Raw genomic sequence first — 27991 nt, 5'->3', positions numbered from 1 at the left:
TTGGCTGTGCTGTAAATATTTAATGACATTTCAGTTATGAATGAAAAGATTTTAAATGAATGTTATTACACAAACACTGAATAGATTAAAGATGCTGCCCTTAAATGAGTATGATATATATGTATATATCACTGCCAAAGTAGAGAGAGCATATAATGTGTATTCATAATAATCACACAGCCCCATCCTGAAAACAGTGATGTTATCTTTAATTCGGTCCTTGAAATGCAGTGACCAAGTAATTCATTTCTAGGACTTTGAATCATGTTTGCTTATGACAGCTGTTATTAGAGGCTTATGCTGGGTGCAATACAGCTATAGAAATGTTTTACATTGACATGAGTAATTTCAAGACAATTTGTGTGTGGTTGATCATGTAGGCCTTCACCAGCAGCTCATGATTAATTGGTGATTTGTTTTCTGTGACACTTTGTACTGTAGTGTCGTACTGATCTCACAGTGAGTATGTGCTATTAAAATGTCTTCATGTGCACTCTGGAATACAGTCTGCATCTAGGACTGGCACTGTCATTACTATTGGTCTTGCTCTTGCAGTTGTGTTTTCTTTGCAGCAAGCTTCTTGAAGAACTGCACTCTGTCCTTCTTCAGGTCCCGCCCCTCACTCTGCTGCAGGTCCAGGTTCAGGTACTTGTTGCAGGCATCATAGATAGGCCAGTGCACCAGGCCAGGCCCATTTGGAGAGCTGGAGGATCACAGACACACCTCTATCACCATGGGCACTACTGAACAGAGCAGTCTTAGGCAACGATCAGACAGGGCGCGTTTTTTTGCAGTGAGGCACGCCTTTTTTATGTTCGTATTGGGAGTAAGAATTTTGTGCGCTGCTTACGCGCCCAGAGCGCCTCACGTTTTGAGCGCCTGCTGCGCCTTGCGTTTTTATGGAGGTGAATTGAAAAAAGTTAAACTCCAAGCGGAAAAGCGCCTATGTTTTTATAAAAACATAGTGCAACTTGCGTTTTATAAGCGCCAAAGCGTGTCCTGTCTGATCAGGAGACTCTTAAATCCTCATGATGTGAGAACTGGTATTTACCCTTTTTAATGTAGTGGGTATGCCTTTAGTATTATATTTCAACGGTAAGAGTTACATGTTCCAGTTCCGGCGCCGACAAGAGTGGCAGCATGTCGAGGTAGCTCCGTGTATTTGTGTTTTTTTCTACGTCTTTTGTTTACTTTTTTACTTAGCAACTTTTTGGATTAAACACTTTGAGGAGTGTTTTTATTCTATCCTATGGATACGGACATATTGCAATGCTCCAGCGGCAGCAAACTTGTGTACACAAGGAATCAGCTGATCGCACTACGACGGAATGCTGGCTGTGTTCGCGTCAACATCCCAGAGGAACTGTGGTGCTTTCGGGGTTGCAGAGCGGGAGTTAAAGTGAAGACGAGGCGTCGGGAGAAGAAGTGGAGATACAAGCCCTCAGTTCCATCTATTGTGATGGGAAACGTTAACTCACTGGCTAACAAGACTGACGAATTGGCTGCCCTGGTAAGAAACCAGAAGTTGTACAGGGAATGTAGTTTGTTATGCTTTACGGAGACGTGGTTAACAAGCCATATCCCCACTTCTAACGTTGAGCTGCCTGGCTTCAGTTTGCGGCTTGTTTGGACAGAGACTAAACTCTCTGGCAAAAAGAAGGGAGGTGGACTGGTGCTGTACATAAACAATAGATGGTGCAACCCCGGACATGTTACAGTGAAGGAAACTGTATGCTGCAAGGATGTGGAGTTGTTAGCGGTTAGTCTCCGTCCGTACTACATGCCGAGGGAGTTCTCGCACGCCATTGTTGTCTGTTTACGTTCCACCGCGAGCTCTCCCGGATACAGTGTGTGACGTCATCCACTCCACAATTGCAAGGCTTCAAACCCAACACACTGATGCCTTTTTTGTGATCTCTGGCGACTTCAATCACATAACACTGGATTCCACACTCACAAATTTCTACCAGTTTGTTGACTGCCCTACAAGGAAAAACAAGACAATAGACCTCATGTATGCAAACGTGAGGGATGCATACAGCGCAAACCCCCTTCCCCCACTGGGGAAGTCGGACCACAACCTCATTCATCTTCAGCCAATGTACAAGCCCAAAGTACAGAGGCTACCGGTTGCCACACGCACCTTCAGAAAGTGGACACCTGAAGCGGATGAGGCTCTGAGAGACTGCTTCGAGTGCACTGACTGGAGTGTGTTACACATTGCACAACTGACTACCTGAACTTCTGTATGGACATGTTGTTCCCATCAGAACTGTACGCTGCTTTCCTAACAACAAGCCTTGGATAACCAGCAATGTCAAGACCCTTCTCAATAGGAAAAAGATGGGGGGGACATGGCAAGGGAAACTCAAAGTCAAGCTGAAAGAGGTTAAGGAGGACTACAGAAGGAAGGTGGAACAGAAGTTGCAGGAAAACAACATGAAGGAGGCATGGGACGGCATGAAGACTATCACTGGCCTGAAGAAGAGCAGCAGCTCTGTGGAGGGGGACCTGGACAGGGCGAACCAGCTGAACCACTTCTACAACAGGTTTGACTGCTCCAGCTCCAATGGCAGTGGTCTGTCCACCACCCCCTGCTGACTCAGACACTGCTCTTGTTTGCGTGCCTGCCCTACCCCCACCTCCCAGTCTCCAGCTCTGCATCCCGGTGACACCCAACGACCTAAGCCACCATCACCTCACGCCCTGCCCCCACCTGACGCCTCCTTGCCTGTGCCTGTTGAGGTGTCACCGACTATGCCAGTCTTGACAGGGACATCAAGGAGGTAGTCAGCCCCCACCCCCACACTCCCTCTATACCAGTGCAACACTCACCTCCACCATCACAGGCTGTCGTACCCCCACCATCACTGGATATTGCACCCCTCCCCCACATGGCGATCACGAACAATGAGGTGACAACGACTTCAGTCAACAGCCATCAGACACACAGATCCCAGATGCACCCCCCCCCCCCCCATCATCACAGCAGATCAAGTAAGAGTTCAACTAAAGAAACTTCGCCCCCAAGAAGGCAGCCGGGCCTGACAGACTGTGTCCAAGGCTACTCAAGGCCTGTGCTGCTGAACTAGGGGAGCCACTGAAGCACATCTTCAACTTGAGTCTATGTCTCGGACAAGTTCCAACACTGTGGAAGACATTATGTCTCACCCCCGTCCCTAAGAAGCCACACCCTAGCTTAATGACTACAGGCCTGTCGCTCTAACATCACATGTGATGAAGACAATGGAGCGACTGGTCTTAGGTATGCTCAGACCCCAGGTACGCCATGCACTAGACCCGTTACAGTTTGCATACCAGGAGAAAGTGGGCGTGGACGATGCCATCACTTATCTTCTACACAGGACACATTCTCACCTAGACAAGGGGAAAAAGTCTGTGAGAATCATGTTCTTTGATTTCTCAAGTGCTTTTAACACCATCCAACCCCTCAGACTGGGAGACAAGGAGACAATGCAGATGGGTGTGGACGCTCACCTGGTAACCTGGATTACAGATTACCTGACCGAGCGACCACAGTTCGTCAGACTGAAGAACTGTCTCTCTGACACTGTGATCAGTAGCACCGGAGTGGCACAGGGAACTGTGCTCCCTCCAGTCCTGTTCACCCTGTACACATCTGACTTCTGCTACAACACCGAGTCATGCCACATGCAGAAGTTTTCTGACGATACTGCAATTGTGGGGTGTATCAGGGACGAGCAGGAGGAGGAGTACAGGAGCCTGGTGGAGGACTTTGTGCAATGGTGCAAACTCAATCACCTTCAACTCAACACTTCAAAGACCAAGGAGATGGTGGTGGATTTCCGCAAGTCTAAGCCCGCTCTGCTACCAGTCTCCATTGATGGGGTCAATGTGGAGGTGGTAAGCACCTACAAGTATCTGGGTCTCCACCTGGACAATAAACTGGACTGGTCAGCCAACACTGACGCACTCTACAAGAAAGGGCAGAGCAGGCTGTACTTCCTGAGGAGGCTGCGGTCCTTCAATGTGTGCAGCAAGCTCCTCAGGATGTTCTACCAGTTTGTTGTTGCCAGCGTCCTCTTCTATGCAGTGTTATGCTGGGGAGGAAGCACAAAGAAAAAGGATGCTGGGCGACTTGACAGGCTGGTAAGAAAAGCTGGCTCTGTAGTGGGAGCTGAACTGGAGTGCATCACTTCAATATCTGACAAAAGGACCCTGAACAAACTGATCAACATCTTGGACAATGAGTGTCATCCACTCCACAGCACTATTGTAAAGAAGAAAGAGCCTGATCAGCTGGAGACTTCGCTCACTGCCTTGCACAACAGACAGACTGAGGAAGTCATTTGTCCCCAGGGCCATTGAACTGTTCAATGCTTCACTTAAGGGAAGAGGAGAGATAGACTTCTCCGCATAGTCTGTCTGCCTCTCCACCCTCTCCATGTTTGGGTACTGTCTGTCCACTAGCCACTTTTTACCACTGTCTTACTGCCTCACTGTTTGCGTGCTATATTAGCACATATGCATAACCCCTCCCTCCATGCCACAGCCGGATTGTGGCCACACTTATACCTTTTCTTAATATAGTTATATAGTTATAATATAGTTAAAAAGATATATATATATATATCATAGTTTCCGCTATTTCGTTTTCCGGACATTTTGATGATATGCCGGTCAAATATCCTATTATCTCTTCTTAATTAGTCAAACTGAGGAAAACTGGAGACAGGCTATGTAGCTTAAAGAATTACATAATCTGTATAGAATGCAACATGTTCATTAGCCTAACTTAAACATGCCTAACAAGATCTAGCCAGTATCTTTTCATGGACAACAAGAGTCCGCTTTGTTCATTGTTTTAAAAAGGCTACGTTGTTTGTTGCTGCTACCCACGTTATCTCAGTGGTGACTGTTTAACTTGCACAGATGTGCACAAGAATGAGCGCTCACACCACTACCCCCTAATGCTATGCCTCTTTATTTGATAACAATAAATTAAGAAATGTTTCCTATTCTGGGAAATGTTTAGTTTCTTTTTCTTTCGGCCGCGGTTCAATGATACCGCGTAATTGTGCCAGAAATGATCCGCGGACCAGTAGGCTAATCGCCTCGTCGAGGAGGCCCTAACCCTGCAGATCATAGACAGACAACACATAAACCTACTGTACGCTTTGGGTAAAGAACACTTTGCATGTCCAATGTACACGGAGAATGACAGTGTCTTGGAGCGGCCGCACCCCCCGCAACTCCACTTCCAATGTCACTGATTCCGACAGATACGCCCGACACTTCTGCTTTTTATCTGGTGGTGGTGGAGTTGACCGGACATCTGAGGCTTCAGACGTTACCAATTTATCATCATCCATCGCGTCTGGCCTCTGAAAAAACGTTTAAGGCTAGTCTGCCTGGGCCTGGCCATGTTTGAACCGCCTCTCATTTGTTCGTTGTTTAACATGGACGTTTTAAGCGTGCGCTTCCTATTTGAAATGCAGCATAGGTTATGCGTGTTGTTTAATAACTTTCAAACGGTAGAGCCTGTTCATTTAAAAAACATAGCCAGAGGACGTATAATATAGGCTTAGGCCTACATATTAAGGCTTATTCTCAAATTCAGATTGCGTTAGGGGACGGGATTATTAGCCAATTTCAATCGGACAATTTGACCGGAGAGATTTAATTTTGTCGGACATTTCGGTTTTTTTTTCGGCCAATGTCCGGTAATTACCGGAAAAATTGCCGGAAAAAAAAAAAAGAAATGTCTGACAAAATTAAATCTCTCCGGTCAAATTCTCCGATTTTTTTTTGTTTGTTTTTATATAGTTTTTTCTATATTTTTTTTATATTACCTTGCCTACTCTCTGATATGTCCATATTTATTTTATGCTGGTCTCTAGACTTTATTCTTGCACTGTTGCACTGTTGGACTTGCACCATCACCATGACACTCACTCACAGAGCACCTTACCGTACCTTACTATGCACAGAGAATCACAGGCTCAGTCCCTGCATCAGTCATTGCAAGCGCCTCTAGATTAATCACCCACTATGTGGATACTGTTTTTAGAATTGATTTAGATTAAGTGTTATTTAGTATAATTTGTATTTTAGTATATTTAGTATATTCTTTATCTTCTACGGTCCTTATTGCTTAGTTGTGTTTTTTATATGATATACTTTTAATTACGTTTTCTGCTGTTAGTGAATGTGTGTGTGATGTCTGTATGCTACTGAGACCTTGAATAACGTATCTATCTATCTATCTATCTCTCTATCTATCTATGTAAGCCCAGTAGACTGCCCTGAATCTTGAATAATTACAAAGGTGTCTTTATGGGCATGAAGTAGCAATGATACTGCAAAGATGAGATTATCCCTATTCTGAGTCAGTGTGCCATCAAAATGATTTTGAAACCATTACTTTAAGGCGGATTTGTTATTGTTACTGTTGCTTTACGGTTGATGTAAGATCATGATTGGGTGCCAGAATATCACTGCAATTACACACGAGATATGTATTCTTAATATCACAATCTTAATATCATTGTGCTATGACACAGATATATAAAACTGTCACTTGTGTAAATGATTGACTATGGCGTATATATAAAGGGATGAATAACTTGAAATGAGATAGGATTCCACAAACAACAACTCACCCTGTGCGCATGAAGTTAGCCCAGTAAGCCATCATAGTTTTGCACAGCCTGTTTTCCTCCTCTGTGATCTTTCCTGGAACATCAGAACAAACACAAACAAACCGAATAAACTAATTGTGACCGAGAACACACAAATGCACACAAACACACACACACATAAACACACACACACACCACACACACACAGAAGTACACAAAAGCAAACATGTACATGCACACACTCATTTACATACACAAAAGTTGCAAGAGTAGGGGATGGAGATGGAGACAAATTGACAAGCATGATTTATTTTTTGCGGAGAGAATGTGCAGAACTGAGCGGCAGTCATATTTTGTACCACTAGAGGTACATCTAGTTTTAGCAATATTGCTTAGATGGTAAAATGCTGTCTTAGTGATCGCCTTGATGTGAGTCTGCTTGGAATGTTAGATGAGAGTAAAAAATGACTCCAATACTTTTGATAACACAACTAATAACTCTGTGTTGTTTTCACAACTAATAACTGTTGTTTTCATTTAACAATAGAATGTTACTACTCATCAATTGTTTGTTTTGTTTTTGATATAAAGGCCTCGACATTTAAGTTTAGAAAGGTAATTTGGTTGCACAGGAACATACAGCTGTATATCATCAGCATAATGAAATTTTACATCATACTTGCTAATTATGTCACCAAGAGGGATATTGGTGGGGGCAGCACCTTTATTGTCTATGGGCAACACTTGCAGGCAATCACAGACACCTGTCTGCTTTCCAGTCAGAGTCACATGCTCCTCCATTGGTCTCCAGTGATTGCTGCCCCCACCAGGATGGCGTCGCTATTTACGTACGTTCTGGAGCCCAATGCGGTATCTAGCTTTCTAATATCTATGGGGCCGAGGACTGATCCCTGCGTAGCATGGGCATATGTAGCAGGAGTAGTGTTGAGAGCACAGCTGAGTCTGTCTGCATTCCCCCCATGTCACCCTACCTCGTTAGCAGGTATTAGCACCTGTTTCCTATAGAAGGGCAGGTAACCTTTACCATGGAGACGTCCGCCTTGTTTGTGAGGGCCAAACTTTGTGCCTGCCTGCTACCTTCTCTGACATCCCTGGGCGTCGGTAGTTTGGAGGCTACCTTTAGTCTTGGTATGTCCTCTTCCTTGTTTCAAGGACTGTTTCAAGGGATTGCGATATGTAGAGATTTATTGTTTTCATATTTATATTTATATTTCAGCTGGTCACAGCAGCAGATGTGTTCAAAACAAACACCCCACTTGAAAACACTGGTTTCTGTGTGCCTGCCAAGCCATTAGCAGGTATGTTTTCAGTCTATAAAAACACAACCTGCTCAAACAGTTTGTTATCTGCAGCATACAGGAATGCTGCTCTTCCTGGTTTCCATGCTCCAGAACAACTAATTTGATGGACGGTGTTGCTGTTTTGCTCCACTTCGCTCACGGTTGCGACTTGTGCTTGACTGACTCTCCTGCTTCTGTGGTGGCTGGTTGGCTACTGGTTTGGGGTTGCAGTGTAGGTCCTGTTTCTGGTTTTCTGTCTGTAACTTGTTTGTTATCCTCCTCTTGTGTTTTTTTGTTTTGTTTTGTGTTATTTGTAGTGCATTTGTATGTGGTCTTTAGGATATAGTTCCTACTTGTTTGGTGCACTGTGCTACTTGTGTTGTGCTCTTATGCTCACCCTCTCCTTTTTTGTTTATAGTGCATTTGCATTAGCCGTCATCCATCAGTAAGCCCCAGTGTTATGTCAGGTATCAAGCCAGACGAGACGTATACCAAGTTGTCGTAGTTTATTTATAACAAGTGCTGCTGCCGACATCCAACATGAACTTCTACACACGCTGTCTCTTTTTCATCTACTGCGCATGCCTAGCTCTACTGAGCATTCTCAATCAACCTCTGAGTTGGCTTAGTATCCCTCCTAGGTCTGGAAAGTCTCTCAGCAGCTGGTGAGCTAGACACCGCTGTCAAATCACTGTCAGCATGGTCTTGCTTGCTGCTGAATGGTACAGGAGATTCTGGAGTGTGTTGTGAAACCTCCCTCTCCTGAGCTGTTGTTTCTTCATCAGTCTGTTGCAGCTGAAGATCAGGGACAGTCCACACTCCGTCTGGACCCTGTAGGAACGTGGAGCAACTTCTTCCTCAGTGCATCCCTTCTGTCTCCATGTGCCTGAGTTGATGTCTCTGAGACGTACTCTGTCTCCATGCTTCAAGGTAGGTAGTCGTTTAGCTGTCCTGTCATGCAGCCGTTTTTGTTCCTCCTTTTGCCTCACTTTTTCTCTTCTGATCTTGTGTGCACCTTTGGGCGTCAGCAGATCCTCGCTGATGGGCAAGTTGGAACGAATGCGCCGACCCATCAGCATCAGCAAGTCATCTCTGTCCTCAGCCTTTTTCATCAGACCTTTGATTGTTTTGACGGAGCTTTCCGCCAGGCCATTGGATTTTGGGTAAGTAGGACTTGACGTTGAATGCTGGATTCCCCACTCCTTGGCAAATGAAGCAAACTCACCGCTGGAGAATTGTGGACCATTATCTGTGAACAGTTCACACGGGACACCATGTTTTGCAAACACAGTCTTAAGGTAGCTGATGACTGCTTTGCTTGATGTTGACTGCAGTTGTCCGACTTCGGGATAATTAGAAAAGTAGTCGGTGACCACAATGAAGCTTTTTCCGTTATGGTCAAACAAGTCAGCTCCCACTTTAAAGTAAGGTCTGTAAGGCACGGGATGAGGCATCATTGGCTCGGCCTGTTGTTTTGGTCGGTAGGTTTGACAAAGTTCACAGGATGCTGTTGTCTGATGTATGTCGTGATTGATTCTTGGCCAGTATATCACCTCTCTGGCCCTGCACTTGCACTTGACTTCCCCTAGGTGGCCTTTGTGTATCTTTTGGAGCATTAGTTTCCGTAGCGAACCAACTTGCTTCCCTTGAGAACGATGTCATCCACCACTGTAAGCTCTGCTCTGTGATTCCAGTAGTCCTGTATTTCCTTTGGACAGTCTCTTTTGCGTTCAGGCCATCCTCTCTGTATCGTGTCTTTAAGTTCTTTCATGGTTTCATCTTCATTGGTTTCTTTTCTGATGTGCTCAGTTCTGTCAGCTGTAACTGGTAGTGATGACACGATCATGTCCACATACGCCTGTATGTCTGCGCATTTCTCGCTGTCAGCGCTTTCCTCCTTGTCCACTGCTCTGGACAGGGTGTCCGCGGTGAACATATACTTTCCGTGTGTGTATCACATCTGGACGTCATACTTTTGCAGTCTTATTAACATGGGTTGCATTCTTACAGGGCAATCGTTCAGTGGCTTAGACATGATCGACACGAGTGGTTTATGGTCCGTTTCTACTTCAAATTCTTGGCCATAAACATATTGGTGAAATCTTTCACACGCGTACATACTCGCTAAAAGTTCCTTCTCTATTTGGGCGTACCTGGTCTCTGCGCTCGTCAAGGCTCTGGATGCATAGGCGACCGGTGGGCACTTCTCCTCCGCATGTAGTTGTAGTAGCACCGCCCCCAGGCCGTACTGTGATGCGTCCGCAGAGATCCTGGTGCTCCTCTCTGGATCGTAGAACTTTAGCACAGGCTCTTGTGTTAGAGCATGGGCGGACTGGCCATCTGGCATACCGGGCATTTTCCCGGTGGGCCCACGCACCTTTTGGGCCGATAGAATAGGCTATATAATTATTATTTTGGCCAACGATCAGCCCAAAGGAAGGACAATCAGCGGCCCATTGGTTACATTTCTATTGACACTGGACTGATCCAATAACAGCTCACGTCAGGCCCCACCCCTCCCATTTTGGCTCAGAGCCAGGATTCTGTGAGCGCAAAAGTTAATCGAAGTTGCCTACACGAAATTGCGGCGGGTGCCGGTAGTGACAATTGTGCAAAATTAACAGCAATGTAGAAGATTCAAAAATACAATATTGCAAGTAGGCTAGCATGTCAGTAACATGTTGAAGTTCGTTGAGTTTGAACGAGGATGTAAGCAAGCATACAGAGCAGAGGGACAGTAAGCAGATGGTGGAGAGCGCTAGCCTATTGAGGCTACATGATAAGAACTCACTCACTGGTGGAGCAGGTAGGCTATGTGTGACATGCCATGCTGACGATGATGATGATTATGATGACTTATTAATTGCGATAATGTAATGATATGGTAATGATAACATAGTAAGGCCGTGCTGTGATTACAATAACAAATAGCGCAACTTAAATTTTCTAAATTAATGATTTGCAAACCCGGACAGCAAAAGAGTGTCAAATCGACGTTAATTGTTGGTCAGATTGATCAGTTTCCGTCAGACACCCAAAATTCAACATCGATGGCATGAGTGGTGGTTGGTCTCTCAAAGTAGAGAAGGTTTCTATCTTGGAAGGGTTATCATGCCATGGGCTAAAAGACTGTAGACTGACGGAAATGTAAGCTACAAAACGTAAAGTCATGCACAAGCCAACTAAGCTATAACCTATACCAGGGGTCCCCAACCTTTTATGTACCATGGACCGGTTTGTTTCCTATTTTTTTTTCATGGACCGGGGGGGGTGGATGTGTCGGGGGTTCCATGTTCCATATGTGTTGTGCATGCGCATTACTTGAAAAGAACTAGCTCCAGTTATGTATGAACAGTGAAGGTAATGATCTCTTAAACATGTGAAAAACGTGAACTTGAAGATTGAACAATATGAACTATGAATATTGAACAACTTGAAGCTACATCTATAAGTGTGAACATGCTTAACAAAATATGGGAACAAAACATGGGAACTAAACGTGCATTACGAATATAATCAGTGGGAGCCCTGTGCTTGTTTCCCTGCAACAAGAAGGTTCCATCTGGGGGTGATGGAAGACAGTGACACCCTCAGTGTGTTTGAAATGTCCGGTCTATTGCGCAATTTGGTCTTAGTTGCAGTCATTGCCGAAAACCCGGCCTCGCATAGATACGTGGTGGGAAATGGTAGCAACGTTTTCAGCGCTTTTACAGCTATCTCGGGATATTCTGCTTTGGTTCCCGCTAGAGAGGTTTCCTTATACACACTCTTAAGACCATCGTCATTTGCAATTTCGATCAACTGCTCTTCCTCCTGCGCTGACAAGTTAGGACTATTCAATATTGACAAATGGGTTGCGGACCCACTCATTGGTTTGCCGTGGATCTTTGGAGGATGGGAAGTAACGCTCAAACTCATTTGAATCGCGCACAAGCTGCGAGAGAAAGGGCCCTGCCTCAGTCTCTCCCAAAACCCCCACTACTGTTTGGAACATATCAAATACACCCCGGTCCACTCGTCGTCCCCACAAATCAAGCCTGGCTTTAAATTCAGCGACTTTATCTGCCAGTTTAAAGACAGTCGTCATTCTCCCCTGGAGTGACAGGTTGAGGTCATTAAGCAACCCGAATATGTCACACAGGTAAGCGAGTTTTGACACCCAGTCCTCATCACTAAAATGTGCAGCTAACGGTGACTTTTTTTCTGTAAGAAATCTCTGCAGCGGCTCTCGCAACTCAAACACTCTGGCCAGTGACCTGCTAAAGATACTTGTTTTTTGTTGCTCATTCTAGCAGTTTAGCTAACTTCGTGTGACACTACCGTTCGCTAAGAAGGTGAAGTGAGCTGACCTGAGGCTGCGCAGCGCTGAAGGCAATATGTAAAAGTGTTCAAGGCGGGACAGACAGACGTAAGAAAATAGACCTTGCAAAATGCAAACATGCGTGCAATCAAACAACTGCATATAGGCCTATGTCATGTAAAAACGTGACATTATTGCGAATTAAATTTAATTTAGTTTGCATGCATTTTTTTTTAAACTCATGTCGTAGGCTACGGCCCGGTTACGAATGTCCCACGTCCCGGTACCGGGCCACGGCCCGGTGGTTGGGGACCGCTGACCTATACGATAGGCTACTGGAACAGATAATTAGTTCATGTAGCTATACTGTTCCAAAATGTACCAGCAATGTAGGTAGGTAGTATAGCCTACAGGAATAAAATATTTCCAGCCCTGTTTATTTCATGTTGTTTCAGTTGTCCTACAGTGATAACTGGTATAAATGACATTAATGTCTACGACAATCTGGGTAATTTAACTCTACACATAGGCTTCAGTATTTTTTGGTGCTGCTGTCAATTGAGCATTGTATAGTTTAAATGTAGCCTATTGAATAATTTGAAATGATACTTTGAATTCAAGCAGAAACTCTTCTTTAACAATTGCTTGTATAGCCTACTTGAATATGGAGATCATGTGCTCCATGCTCTGATCAGTCAGAGTGAGGCCTACATCACTTTCAGTGCTCCATGACAGTTGAAAATATACATATTCAAGGGTAACGCAAAGATTCTGTATTTAATTAGGTGTGCCCGACCAATTTGAGGGCCGCTTGGGCCAAATAAGCCAGGGCCGATTTTTGGTCCCAGTCCGCCCCTGTGTTAGAGTCTTTTTCAACTGCAGAAAGCATTGTTCCTGTTCATGTGACCAGACTAACTCATTTTTCTGATCGAGAAGGCTTCTGAGAGGTGCAGATTGTGTAGACAACTGTGGAATAAACTTGGCGAGGTATGTTACCATGCCTAGAAACTGTCTGACTTCGTCTTTATTCTGGGGTCGCTGCATGTTGTTGATCGCTGATGTCTTCCTTGGATCCGGCTTCACCCCCTCCTCACTGACAACATCTCCCACGAAGGTAAGTGTTTTCACTCCAAACTCACATTTGTCCTTATTTAGTTTTAGGTTGACTTCTCTTGTCTTATCAAGAACTTGTCTCAGTCTTGTGTCGTGTTCTTCTCGGGTAGATCCCCACACTATTATATCGTCCATTATGGTGTCAACTCCTGGTATGTGCTCAAATATCATATGGATGGTTTTGTGGTAGACCTCAGGTGCCGACAAGATGCCATATGGCAGGCGTGTTAAAGGTACAAAGCTTTGAACTCTGCTCTTTAAGCTTTAGCTGCCAGAAGCCTGACGAAACATCAAACTTGCTGAACCATTTCGCTCCAGCAAACTGCGCCATGATTTCTTCTCTGGTTGGCAACTTGAAGTGTTCTCTTTTAATGGCCTTTTTGAGATCCCTTGGATTGAGACATATTCTCAACGCACCTGTCTTCTTTTGCACTATAACCAGCGAGCTGACCCATTCTGTAGGCTCATCGATTTTCTTTATGACCTCCATTTTCTCCATGCGTGCCAGCTCCACTTTCAGCTTGTCACTGAGCTTGAACGGGACTTCCTGCAGGGATGCACGACTGGGGACACACTTTTGTCTACATGTATCTTGTGTTGTCCAGGTAGACATCCAAGTCCTTCAAAACAGTCTCTATACTCCTCCATGAGCGAGTTGTGGTCGTTTCCAGCCTTTGGTGATGTCACTACGAACACCCTTTTTACCACATTGAGCTTCTCACATGCCCGGAGTCCGAGGATTGGTTGTACTCTCTTGTCCACGACCAGTAGCTGTGCCTTTATTTGTCGTCCTTTGCTTTTGAAGGTCGCTATGCAGCTGCCTTTCACTGGTACGATTTCTCCAGTGTATCCTGTCACTTTCATTTTTACAGGAAGGATCTTGCTCTTTACAGCCAGGGTTTTGTAGTCCTCCATCGATAGCAGGTTTACCTGGGCTCCTGTATCAAGCTTGAATGGTATTACTGTCTTATTTACCTCTATAGGCACAATCCATTCAACTTTGTCTGCTTTCTCACAAGTCTGCACACTGTCACAAACAAAGTCACTATCACTATCCTCATCCTCTTCAACTGTGTGAACTTTCTTCTTTATCTTTTTCCCTTTATTTTTGTCTGCTCTGCAGCATTTAGAGAAGTGATTGTTCTTTCCACAGTTATTACACGACTTGCCATATGCTGGGCATGATGCAGGCTTGTGGCTGTATCCACATTTACCACACTTAAACTCTGTAGCTTTCCCTCCTTCATCTTTTTGTTTAGTATCTGGTCTTCTTCTTTCGTCTTTTTCCACTGCATGCACTGCCGTTTCACCTCTGTGCAGCTCCTTGGCCTGTGCCCGAGTGGTTTCTGCTGCTCTACACGTAAGAACACACTTCTCTAGCGTCAGTTCTGTGTCACGGAGCAGTCTTTCTCTGAGAACATCGTCATGAAGTCCACAGACTATTCTGTCTTTGACAAGGGAGTCCTTTAGAGTTCCAAACTCACATGTTTTGCTCAGTGTGTGAAGCTCTGCTAAATACTGATCAAAACGGTACACCTTGTTTCTGGTCATGAGTGAAGAATTTGTACGGCTCAAACGTTATCTTCTGACTAGGCACAAAATACTCTTCAAATTTGGCTATTAGAGCCGCCAACGTCAGGGTATCTTCATTTAGTTGAAAGCTATTATACGTCCATAACGTCCTTCCAATGACATGCAATAAAATGGACGCTTTCAGTTTGTCATCCTCACCCCCTGCCCCACTTGCCGCCAAATAGATGTTGAATCTTTGCTTAAAGCGCTTCCAATTGTCAGCAAGATTACCAGTCAACTGCATGCACGAAGGTGGAGTGAGTTTATCCATGACGTGTCTGGGCACCGGGGCTTCCACTGCTTGAATTATTCCTTGACCTCGCTGGTTGTTTTCGGGAACTACATTCGCATCTCTCTGTGGTAATGGTTCCACTTCTTCTTCAGCATCAACTAAATTTTCGCTGTCCAACATGCAATCACCGTCGATCTATCAAGCTAGCTTGTTTCATAGTTTGTTTTCATTGCTAACTCAGTGGCTATCCAAAGCGACCGGACTTTTTCTCCCACAGCAAACTTTAACTTTCTTACGGCTCTCGTTGCAAATCGCGGATCTTCTATCTTCCTTACTTGCAAACGTCCACTTCTGACACCATGTTATGTCAGGTATCAAGCCAGACAAGACGTATACCAAGTGCTGCTGCCGACATCCAACATGAACTTCTACACACGCTGTCTCTTTTTCATCTACTGCGCATGCCTAGCTCTACTGAGCATTCTGGGAACTGGAGTACTTAATGTTATTAAGACATATAACTTGTGTCTTTGTGCATTGTGTCTGTGTGGCCTAGTGGCCTTCTATGTGGCCTTCTATGTCACCAGTATTTATGTCCTACTGTCCCATGTCTGTCTAAAATCTAATATTTTGTATTTACTTACGCAATGTCTCTGCCCTATTACTCATTCCATGACATGTGTGATCTTGGTGGTTAAGAGGGAAAAGCTTATGCGGGACATTTCCCATGGGCAACCGTAGGGGGAATAATCAGATACTTGTTGCTAGCAATCAAAGCCTCTCACACAGTACTGTCACACATACTAGGTTTTGAAGTAGTGGTTTAATGATGGCAGTTTTAAAAGTTGATGGCACAGAGCCCAAAGCAAGAAGAACACAACTAAGTAAGACCTAATTCTTTAAAAAGACAAAATGGTATTGGGTCTAATAGACATGTTGTGGAGAAGCAATTACAAATGATGCCTCAGGGGAAATCATTTCAAACTGTGAAAAGTTGCGAGTGGAATTAGCCACTGTGCATGCATCCTTCAATGTATAAGCCGTCACTCGTCAGGACCAATGAGGGAACTGGGAGTGGTCGAAGGAAAGCATGAAGCTTCCGCGCGCTGTTGGAAATTACAATTGATTATAGAACCCCTGTTAACCTAATAAATCTGAATTCGCTAAATATGGAAAGTTTCAGTTCAATGTAAAAACAATATCCATAGTAGGTTGGTAAACCCACAATATAGACTGTTAAGGAGAATGCCTAACTTGTTTTCTTATGACACGCGTTACTTCTAGGAATAATGTTACGTAGGTCTAGACATCTTTGGTCTAACTCCTCCTCGGCCGTTTAATTCAGGCGGTTCCTAAAAAGCACAACATGTACTGGTTCTGGAGGAGGACAGAGGCTACAGTGCTCACTCGGACTGCTAAACTCATTAGCCCGCTAGCAGTCTACTACACCCTGTGCTACAGAGGGTTCAGGTTGAGCCAAGGTTTCGCCGTCTTGTCTATACCATCGCTGACAAACTGCCCATTGCTATATCACCCTATAGCCTACAATAATCAGTTCTGCTGTAGCTTACCACTCCAGCTGATTAGCTTCTACGGCGGCGATAACTAATCCCAGTCATACTTGTGGCAACACCGTTACCTTAGACTACGACTATGGTCATTAAGTACTCGGAAACGCTATGCGGATCAGAGCATAACAATTTATTTGTCAGGTATAAGTTACTCATCCAATACATTTTAGAAAGTACATCTAAATGAATAATGTGAAAGTTACGAAAACAGGTTAAAGGAACATTAGGAAACCATACGAAACAATCAGAGAATGAACATACCAGCTCAGAGGATGATGGCTACACACCACGGTGCGGGAGATTCTGACTACAGAATGGCTCCCAGAACAACGTGTTAACTTCCCTTAAATAGGCTACCCAGTTTGTGATTGGTTACATTGATATGGATCACATGATTCATAGCTGTCAACATTGAGCTTTGAAAATCCCGGGTTTCTCACGCAGAATACGGGAAAATGTCAACATGTTAAATAGTCTCACTGTCGCCTTCAAGCAAGCAAAACGATGCTTTGAAAACATCTGTTTCGCTGGAAGGGCAAGGGGGTAGCAACAGGACAACAGTACAAAGACTGACAAGTCCGATGGTAGAGCTAATGTTATGAGATTGTTAAAATATGGGATATTTTACGGGAAAATATTAAAACGGGAAGACAGCGGGAAAAAAGTAAAAATACGTGAGAAACCCGGAAAAAACGGGAGGGTTGACAGCTATGCATGATTGGAGGTCAGCTGATTTGGGATCACATGAGGAGTACTTTGATGAGACTTGAGACCATTGTTGTAGTGAGAGTGAATCAATCAAGACATGACAAGGTATACATTTCATTACATTTCCTGTCCCCATGGTTAACTGCTCCTGTGGACATTTGACAGTAGGCCCACATTAGGCCCACACTTAGTAGTTGATCAAGAGTCCATATATGATTGAGAGGATTATCATCAGCCTGGTAATTAGGATCCTTACAAATGTATCACAGACTTCAGCATTCTGATAAGAATGGAGACCATCAACTCTTATCTCTAAGTCAATCTTACTCAAGAAAAAAATCAGAAAGTTATGAGCTGTAAATGTGGCAAGCAGCCTAAGCCTAAGGTGCTGGCAGTGCAAGCACCAGACAGATACGTGCAGACAGTGAGAAACCTCCCCTCCCCCACTCACTGTAGTACTTACAAATGACCTGCGGGGAGTTGCAGTGCCTCCCCCCCAATACACACAGCAGATCCTTCTTCCTCTCGCCAAAGTTTTACCCCTCCACTAATTAACCTTGCACCATACACACACACACACACACACACACACACACACACACACAAAATGTGCAAACAAACTTAGAGTAGAAAGGAGAGCTTTTCAAAAGACCTGGCCGTTCTGCCAAATACTCTGGGTGACGGTTGTACAATGTTGAAAGGCTGCCAAACCTCAGTGTAGAATGTTGAAATATGGAACATCCCTGTTTACTTTACAGACTTTCACAAAAACAGCTGAAGTGCCCTACTTTGTTGTGCTGCAATAATGTTCAAAAATAAAGATCCTATTGTGTGTGTGTGTGTGTGTGAATGTATTAGTACACACACCTGTGACTTTGATGTGTCCATCCCAGAAGCAGGCGCCAAAGATAAACATGAGCTCGTCTGAGTGGTCGGCCCTCACAAAGCTGGGTCTGGTGTACTCGTAGGCCTCTGGCCGGTGCTGAAACTCATACATGTACACTGATGCCCCCACATCTGTTAAAGAGAGAGAGAGAAACCGAGAATTTGGGAGGGATTTTGGATGACCGATAAGGGGTAAACTACGGAAAGTGGTGATGGGATTTCATGCAAATATTTATCATACCTAGGTAATATCTAGCCTCTTTAATAGCTGGAACCACCATCCAGTAGTCCCCCACTATTTCAGTGAACTGATCACGCATTTCCTGTGGTGTGTGTGCATCCTTAAAGTATTCATCCACAACTAGCTCCTTGGTCTCCACGGGCTGAAAACAAAACAGCATCAACAACACATGAACTTTATTCATGAGTTTATTTTGACAAGTGTTAACGCCTCCATATAATGGTAGATGCAGTCTGAATATTTTTAATTCATTAGAGTTTTCTTATTTGTAAGTTCAGTAACACTTTATAATAACTACACACAATTCATCATTTATTAAGCCTTTGTTACGTATTAGTTAATGGTTTGTTCATCATTAGTAATTTCTAATTTATCATCAGTAAAGCATTTGTTCACACAGTTATAAATAGTTTGTTCATAGTAAATAAGCCTATATCTTAAATATGTTTATACATTATTGTTAATACTTATTAAATGATGCAATGTTTTTGATTAAGTAATATTTCTATTATTTAACTGTTGTTACATACACATGCACTAATGATTAGTTAGGGTGAGGATGCATATTTTAGAAACCACTTCCTAATACTATAATTAATAATTAACTCCGGAGTTACAAGTGGTTAGTTAATGATATTTTGTGAGCTCATCTAAAGTGAGGACGTTTTATGCCTTGCAACACATTTACAAATGATTCCCGGGACACTGAAAGACCGGGGTAGACGAAACTTGGTGGGCATGTAACCCCATATGGATAACATGGAACCATCGTTTTTCGTTTTGATCTGTAGCCCCCCCCCCCCCCCCCCCCCGCTGGACTGCACCCCCCGAAAGGAGGGTAGGGCAGACACAGTTTTCTGTGAATATCTCGAGAACCGTAAGGTTTAGGAGGACCATTTTTTTTTATATGTTGATCTCAAGGGGCCATGTCAACCCATTCCATAACCACTCATTTCATGTATAGCGCCACCTAGTTAAACACAAAAAAGTAAAAATGAGGTGTTGTAATTGCAGGTATCTGTGACCTAACATAGTCAAAACTGCACGAAATTGGAAGTGTAGGATCATTATGACACCCTCTGAATGCACGCCAAGTTTCGTGGAATTCCGTTCATGGGGGGCCACACAATAAATTCATTTATGTTACTATACACCAACTGGCCTGTAGGTGGCCGGAGACAGTTTTCTGTGAATATCTCGAGAACCGTAGGGCCTAGGAGGTCCACCTTTTTTTTGTATGTTGGTCTTAAGGGGGCATGTCAACCCATCCCATTACCTCCGAATGCATGCCAAGTTTTGTGAACTTTCGTTCATGGGGGGCCTTACAATAAAATAATTTATGTGTACATTTAGTGACTGTACACCAACAAGGATTCCCGGGACACTGAAAGACCGGGGTACACGAAACTTGGTGGGCATGTAACCCCACATGGATAGCATGGAACCGTCATTTTTCGTTTTGATCTGTAGCCCCCCCGCTGTACTGGACCCCCCGAAAGGAGGGTAGGGCACACACAGTTTTCTGTGAATATCTTGAGAACCGTAGGGCCTAGGATGACCAATTTTTTCCGTATGTTTGCCTCCAGGGGTCATGTTAACCCATTCCATGTGCACACATGTGCATAAACAGATACACACGCACACACATACATTCACAGTAATCATACGTATGACACATACTCACACAGTAGACATATGTACGCATGCATGCACATGCACAAACACACATACGCAGGCAAACACACAAGCACGCACGCACACACACACACACACACACATAAACATAAACGTGTACACGCACACATGCACACAATTCAAGAATTTCTCAGAATTATGAACAGGCAAGATGGGGGTGGGGTTGTATAAAATGAATTTTACATGTGAAATCTATGAACTAATCATGTTTTGGTACTTGTTGTCTAGCAGATACCAGTGAGAATTGAGTGTGGCTAATGCAATTTAGTGAGACAGTTAGAATCATATAGGCCTTTCAGCGTGATTTATTTTTGTGGAAAAAATGTGCTGGACTGGGCGGCGGTCATATTTTGTACCGCTCTGCGGTACATCTAGTTATAAAGTGTTACCGTAAGTTCTTATCATTAATTGGTTGTAGATTTCTTTCTGACCAGGAGAGGGAGGCATTTCACATGTGTCCAAAGGTGAGGTTTGTGGAGTTTGAGAGAAAAACAAGAACAACAAGAACAGTACTATGAAGACAGGAAAGACGAAATATCCAGGGGTACATTTTGGGACAGAGAATGATAACGGCATCCTAGTTTTTTAAGGAACACCCTTACAGAAAATTCAGGTTTCTGGCGAAGTTGCGTCATATTTTCACATGCAATAGGTTTCTGGCAAACAGTTGAGTTTAACTTTTGGTAATGTTGCAGCAAATTTGCAGCAATGTCATTATGCACCAGAAGTTCACTGGAAGTTTGCCATTATTGGCTAAGTGTGATGGCAAATCACCGGCGAACACATTTGCCACTAGTGGCAAACTTCTCATTGTTGCCAGAACTTTGCTGGAAGTTTGCCTCTAGCGGCCAACACTGGCAAACTTCTAGCGATATTTTCTAGTGAACTCATTTGTTTCCCACAAATCACCCACAAGTTTGCTGCAAATCTGCCGCAAACATTTAATTTTTGTAAGGGCACGCAGGCAGTAAAAAGACTGCTCTAGAAAAGAGGAAAAAATGTTTTGGTTGCACCTGAGCTTTAGTAGTGACCCTAGTGAAGTTCTGCAGAGGACGTCAATAGGAGAGATATTTAAGAGAAAGTGAAGGAAGAGAGTTTGGTAGATGCAGTCCAGGGCTTCTCAAAGACAGTAAAGCGCAGCAGGCATACACTACAACTTGATGCCCGGAGTAAGTGAAGCAGAAAGTAGACAACTCAGATCCAGACCCACGCACAAATCAAATTTAGTCAGCGTGAGGGCATAGTGCTCATGCTTAACATGGTGAGACTCACCATGGTAGGCGGCAGATGGATTGCTAATTCTTTCATCACGGTTGCTCTGTCCATACCTTTCTCCCATCCATATGCTACAACACCCTGTTTGGGATATACAGATCTCATTTATCGGAAAAGTACTCACAAGAGGGATCATACATGTTATGGCCTCCTTACACCAAACAACTTTGACAAGATATGGGAAATATTCTTGAAAGATTGGAGTCTTTTGAGTAAAGCCTGAATGTGGGGCATTAATTAAAAGACTACAATCTTTCAAGAATCTTTCCCAAATCTTGTCAAAGTTGTTTGGTGTAACTGTAAGGTGGCCATTAGATGCACTGGGATGAGGGCAATATGACAGAAAGGTCCTTACAAATGGCAGCAGCCATCCAAACTCATGGTTGGTCACACCGACAATTACTGGAACTTTCTGGAAGTCTTTCTCCTTTAAAATGTCCTCTGGCAATGCGGTCAAAAACTCGCCATCAACAGTTGCACCCCGGAATATTCTAGTCTTCACAGAGAAAATATGAAAATAATTAATAATACAAGATAAATACATATAATATCAAATAAATAACTCTTGTCACCTCTTATATGGGCTTAACTGATTCAATTTTATGTTGTTTATCACTTCTTTATGTCAGATGGAGCTTACTGTAAGGGTGGCATTGATGAGTTCCTCTACAGACTTATCCCTAATGCATTGCACAAGGAGTTCAGTTGAGTTGGAGGTGCATCCTGTTGCAGTTGCCACCATCTTCAAGTAACACATTACATCATCAGCTGCTGCATTCCAAGGGAAGGCATGCAACATGTAACAATTGTTATGCAAGGGATAACGGCCGCCGAGGTGTCCTGTCTACGGAATTAATGGACAAGGGCGAGAGGGAAAATAACTCCCCGATGCGCAGGACACTTTGAAGGCCGTTATCCCGCTTATCACCCGGTTGCCACTATAGCATATAGCATATAGCCTTTATAGCATGCAAAGGAAACAAGCAGTTCGGTTTAAAAAGAAGTTGACTTGTTCAGTTTTTTGGTCAACCTTCTTTGGCCCTATAACAGCGATACCATGGACAGTTAGCTTGTTTACAGTTGATTCCATTGTTGCGAAGCCTGCTTCCAGGCTCAACCATTGTCCTATATGGTTATTATAATTACCATTCATAAGCATTGATATGGAACGGTGATTAAACTTTTTTTACCAGATCTACTTCATAGGTGTCCCGGTATTCAGAATTAATAGCCACCCCACCAGCCAATCAGAAAAGAGTATTTCTTCTCTCCGGGTGATACATTGTTATTGTAACCAGTTTATATGTGCATACAGTAGGAATGGAATGAGCTGATGAGTTCTGAATGCAACAATGTAAATTCTGCCATTCTGCTTGATTGACATCCATGTCTTCCCTTAAGCATGTGCCATACAAAACACACAATGATAGAAAAAGTAGCCTACATAACATGAAAAAACAAAACAACATAACAACAACATCCCTGACACATTGCTTTGATAGCCAGTAGTCTCCACTCAATTCTCACCTCAGCAAAAACCATTGGGGTCTTGGTAGAGTAAGTCTCCAGTGTTGATGCTCCACTCTGAAAGATCGCTCTATGGAACAATCCTTTTGCCAGGGGAGACAGGAGCTGTTACAGAGAGAAGAAAACACATTGTGCACCAGAGTCTCTTATGAATGTGAGAAAGTGGTTTAAGATTATTTTCTTGCTCTTCCTCTCTTATTGATCAAAGACCTCCATGTTTAGTGATACGTTATGCGGTGTTCATGGCTTTGTGAGGTACAATGATAGGTGTAGTGAACATGGGTTAAGACATTTGTAAACAGTGTATTTCACCAAGAACCAAGTTGTCTGACACAAGATATCAGCAGAACAAATGCCTGCCATCGCATCTACATTTACGCTTGAGTATTCTAAACATTGCTGGGTGATGCCCAAAAAAACCCTGCTCTGTGTGTGTTGTACACTTGTAAAAGGTGGTTTTACTTACTAGTATAGATGCACTGATCCCTCCAGCTGACTGTCCAGCGATGGTGACAGAGTTGGGGTCTCCTCCAAAGCTCTCGATGTTCTCCTGCACCCACTGTAGAGCAGCTATCTGGTCAAGGAAGCCCCAGTTTCCCTGAGCATTCGTGTCTCCAGTGCTTCACAGAAGAGAAACAGAGAATGGAACTCTGTAATAATCTCAGTAAATGTGAAAACTGATTTCTTGAGAAATCTCTCGAGTTGAAAATAACGTGGGGACCACACTCTCTTATAAGTATGGCAGTCATTTCACATGTAAAACAAAAGGAAGAATGTCCACACACCTGAGTAGCTCCCAAATGTTTAATTAAAAAACAGCGACATTTCAACCCGACAGGGTCTGCTTTTGGCATAATGAAAAAGACCCTGTTTTGCCTGAAGAAGACCCTGTCGGGTATGCAGATATTCTGTTATGTTTTACCTTTGTACATTTTGTCCTGCACCTGGCCTACTGATATGTGGGATGTGCACAAAACCACTCTACCAAAAATCATTTCACTTTTACCTGAAGTAGCCCAAAATCCCAAGGCGATACTGAATGATTACCACGACAACATCTTGATAAGCTGCCAGCACAGAGCCATCAAACTGGGCAGCTCCTCCCAAATACAGAGCACCTCCATGAATCCACACCATGACCTGAGCATCAGAAGACAAAAACAAACAATAAACAAAACAACACAACAAAGCAAACAAATAATAAAGAGCAAATATTGGCTTTAATTGGCTTTAAAAATGATCTGTTCAATTGGAGGGAGTGCTAAAATGTACTTCATGTACTCTTGAAAGTGCAAGCTTTAAATTAGCATTTGTAGTCTTACTGGCAGCTTTTTTCCAGTGCAGGGATTAGTAGGAGGAGTGTACACGTTGAGGTATAAGCAGTCCTCTGACATCCCAGGCAGGGCAAACTTGTTTGCCATGACTTTGGCTATGTGGGTGACAAAAGCTATAGGCTGAGGACACCTGTCAGAGAGTGAGAAAGAGAGGAGAAAATAAGGAGAAGTACAAAGCAGGTAGGATTTTTAAAAATGTCCTATATAACTGAAAAAAGAGGTCCTCTCCTTTTCCCCTACGACAAACTTTTGAAAAACTGCCTTGTGCCACACCTGCATGGACTGCAGCCAAACACACTCACCTGCACTCAGTTCCAGGTTTATGGCTGTGTATGGGTTTATGTCTTATGTATGTGTCTGTATTAAGGTGTTGATTTTAACTGTGATTGGGTTAATGCTACACCACCCCCACATTCCCTATAATGGTTTAGCCCAGACCTTTTTGGGTAATTGCCCTAGCCTACACAATAGACTGGAGACAACGGAAGACAGAGGGAAGAGCTGGAGATCCAGAGACTCTGGAAGTTTAGAGTTTAAAAGTAAATTGAAGTTTATAATGTTAACCTTGCTTGCTGTGAGGCAAGGGGATAAAGTATGGTCCAGAGTTATGCAAGGTCGCCTTGTTTGGACCGGGAGCCTAGAAAGTCTGTGGAAATGTTGCCTATAGTTTAATGGCGAGTTCAAATGTTTACTTGAAGATACATACTGAAGATCCCTGGATTTTTATGTCTGGATTCCTGCTGTGCTTTCTCCTGGTTTGTGGACAATAAAATTAATTATATTTTTGTATGGAACTGTCGTCTCCTGCCATCTCCTTCCCTCAACACCACCTTATCCAGTGGCACACCTCCCTAAACGTGGGGTGGTCGCCTCGGTCCCTCACAATAACCCTATGTGGTAACACTTTACTTGACAGTATCGACATAAGAGTGACATGACACTGTCATGAACACATGACACTGTCTTGAACACATGACACTGTCATGACACATGAACCCTAATCCTACTCTAACTCCAACCCTAACCCTAATCTTAACCCTAACTTGTTATGTCATAAATGTTTTTGACTAATGTCGATACTGTCAAGTAAAGTAACCAACTATGCTTAAATAAAACATAATAACATATCAGTAACATGTGACTGTTATTGATATGTTATTATGTATAAATAACCACAAATTACATCTAAAATATTATCCTTAAATGTGAAAGTGGGAAAGAGAGAGACTGTATATAAAAGGAGGGATTTGCTTCCTAGTTGGATGCTGGCTGTTGTGGGGAATAAGCACATTTCACAGTGTCCTGGCTCGTTGAGGTTAACGATAGCCTACCTTAATTGGCAGGGTAAAACGGTCTTCCTGTTCCTCTCCTTATTGTGGACTGTGCTGTTATAAGAGTGGCTTTCTAAGACTATTTTTACATCTTCTAAACCTTGGTAAACTTGACAAATAAATATTGAAAAAGCATTTTTTATTAATCTGTTTGTTGACAGCAGACAGACGGCAAGTAGTGATAGCTTTGAAATTCCAGTGGACGTTGGTTTACACTGTGACGACATCTTGTGAAATGGGCTAATTGGCTGATGTTTGAGCGTTGAGCCAGACTCACATGGGCGGCTGCTGGGTGGCGTCTCTCTCTCCCTCCCAGGACTCTGCAGGCTGGGGGGCAGACAGACGCAGGGGGCCCAGAGGGGGTCGGGCAAAGGGGATCCCCAAATACTGCTGCACCTGCTTATCGGAGCCTTTCACAGTCATGGAGGCACCCCGAAGAGTCCCATTCCTCACCGACACCACAGGACTGGGATCTGCAGATCACACAGCAAGCACTAGTTCCACTTGGTCAAGACTAGTTATTTATCTCAGTGTAACATTGCCATGGCCATCCCATGGCCTGAACTATTCAGTCTGTCAGTTTTCATTGTAAGAGGGATTAACATATAGGCTAGCAACATAAAGGAATCCACAATACAGTGTTTTTTTTTTAATTATTGTTCCTTATGTCATACCCATCAATATCTCAGCTTTTGACCTCAAACACTATGCAACAATAAGCAAATTGACGTTCAACAGCACTATCTATCTCTTTACAATTTTGTCCCATCAGGTGTACCATACACTTTGGGAAGGTAACATCACCAGGATGAGCTCTGGTGGCCCTGCTCTTGATCGTGGCTAAACTTATCTCGGTAGCGGTATAAATACATGGGTAGCATTGTCTTCCAAAGCATTTAAGTGTATTTCTGCATATAACGACATGGCACTGAATCAGACACAAAAGTGTGTATTGACACCTTCAACAAATTCTCTGTTGGTCAGCCAACATTCAGAAAGTTAACAACAGTACTTTAAGTCTAGGCAGTAACAATGTCCACATGGAATCTACCCCCAATTAAATAATAAAGGAAGACATTACCACAAGACTGACATGGAATGGCTGCTGACACTAGGCTGTGTAGGCTGTCATTAGCCCTGAGAAAACAAGAGTCTGTTACATACCCGTTAGTGAGAGGGACAGCTGGAAAAGGGTTTGGAGCAAACACAAGCTCATGAGTTTCCCTGTCATGGTGAATGGCGTAATGACATAGGTCTCCTGAGTACAAAAGCATTTGCGACAGTACACTGACAAATACACTGGCACTGCCTTTGTAACGGATTCCCACTGATTTTGTAACATCATTCAGCAGTAAATCTACTGTAGGCTACTTCCAAATTACACCACACATAAGACAGTTGCAAAATTTGGGGCATTTCCTGACACTGACCAAACAAATACATAGAGGCGCATGAAATATACATCTATTAATCAATAACCAAATGCCATTTATATTCGACGGACATTGGGACTAGTGTACTTACTGTATACTATACTTATACTAGTGTACTGACTAATGATCGACTGAGTAGGCCGGCCTACCTACATTTTGGAATGTGATCTTTCAAATAGTTATTTTATTTTATTTAGTGGCAATGGATGGTATGTTTACTGAAGGCACAGGCTTTTGCAAAACAGCATGTTTGTTATACAGGTTATAACAGGAACCTCCGCGATTTCGAAACCTTTTTCTCTCAAGTAAAATTATTTCCCTCTAGAGGAGTCACTCTGTCATTACAACTCTGACCTGTCCTGCAGCACCTCAAAGTACTTTTCAACATTTCACTTTTGTTTATTGAATAAAACAAAGAATGTGTTTATGTGTGTCAATATAGTGAAAAGGCTAAACCGCAAAGGCTTATTCAAGGAGGAGGGTGAGATTATTTCATCTGTGGTAGGCTATAATGTGACAATATATGTAATAGTGTAGGCTATATGTCATAGGCACACTGTAAACTATTGTTTGAAGCTATTTAGGCTTACGTATACAACTGTATAAACGTAACCTAGGCCTACTTGTGGTCAAAAAAATCTCGATCGTCTAAAATTATTACATACACTGACTGCCATTTAGAAGCTGCCTTGATTGGAAAGATCCGTCCAGGCACTCTGTTCATCCTTAATTTTGCTATATATAGAACATATATATATATATATATATATCTTCTTTAAAGTAAGAAAGAAACAAGCAAAATGGCAAAGCAAAATGTATTTCTCATGTATTGGGCTAATCCAATCAAATA

General features: G+C 43.2%; 1 protein-coding gene across 1 annotated transcript; it reads right to left on the bottom strand.

The window, feature by feature from the left end:
- On the bottom strand, nucleotides 1-26968 carry LOC143103920 (cocaine esterase-like). The gene is made up of 13 exons (XM_076267789.1): nucleotides 26873-26968; nucleotides 25986-26181; nucleotides 24366-24507; nucleotides 24050-24183; nucleotides 23510-23663; nucleotides 23044-23148; nucleotides 22157-22258; nucleotides 21872-22012; nucleotides 21514-21597; nucleotides 18547-18688; nucleotides 18288-18437; nucleotides 6645-6717; nucleotides 1-703 (listed from the first exon to the last, which is right to left on the bottom strand). Exons 1-13 carry the CDS (start codon nucleotides 26937-26939, stop codon nucleotides 535-537), a joined length of 1659 nt encoding a protein of 552 aa, XP_076123904.1. The 5' UTR covers nucleotides 26940-26968; the 3' UTR covers nucleotides 1-534.
- Between the last annotated feature and the right edge of the window lie 1023 nt (nucleotides 26969-27991).

The sequence above is a fragment of the Alosa pseudoharengus genome, unplaced genomic scaffold, assembly GCF_046254945.1.
Source record: "Alosa pseudoharengus isolate Yale_2024_CS ecotype anadromous, Long Island Sound unplaced genomic scaffold, YU_APseudo_1.1 YU_APseudo_1.1_scf_10, whole genome shotgun sequence".
NCBI classification, from domain to species: Eukaryota; Metazoa; Chordata; class Actinopteri; order Clupeiformes; family Clupeidae; genus Alosa; species Alosa pseudoharengus.
The sequence above is the reverse complement of the archived record's forward strand: the minus strand, read 5'-3'. Positions and strand labels throughout refer to the sequence as shown.

Bases quoted from the DNA above. Each gene is read 5' to 3' on its own strand.
- LOC143103920 (XM_076267789.1), bottom strand. From the start codon at position 26,939: ATGACAGGGAAACTCATGAGCTTGTGTTTGCTCCAAACCCTTTTCCAG. The intron at 24,184-24,365 runs GTAAGACTACAA...TCTGATGCTCAG, and splicing joins GCACTGGAAAAAAGCTGCCA to GTCATGGTGTGGATTCATGG. The intron at 6,718-18,287 runs GTGTGTGTACTA...CTGATGTTCCAG, and splicing joins TGGACACATCAAAGTCACAG to GAAAGATCACAGAGGAGGAA.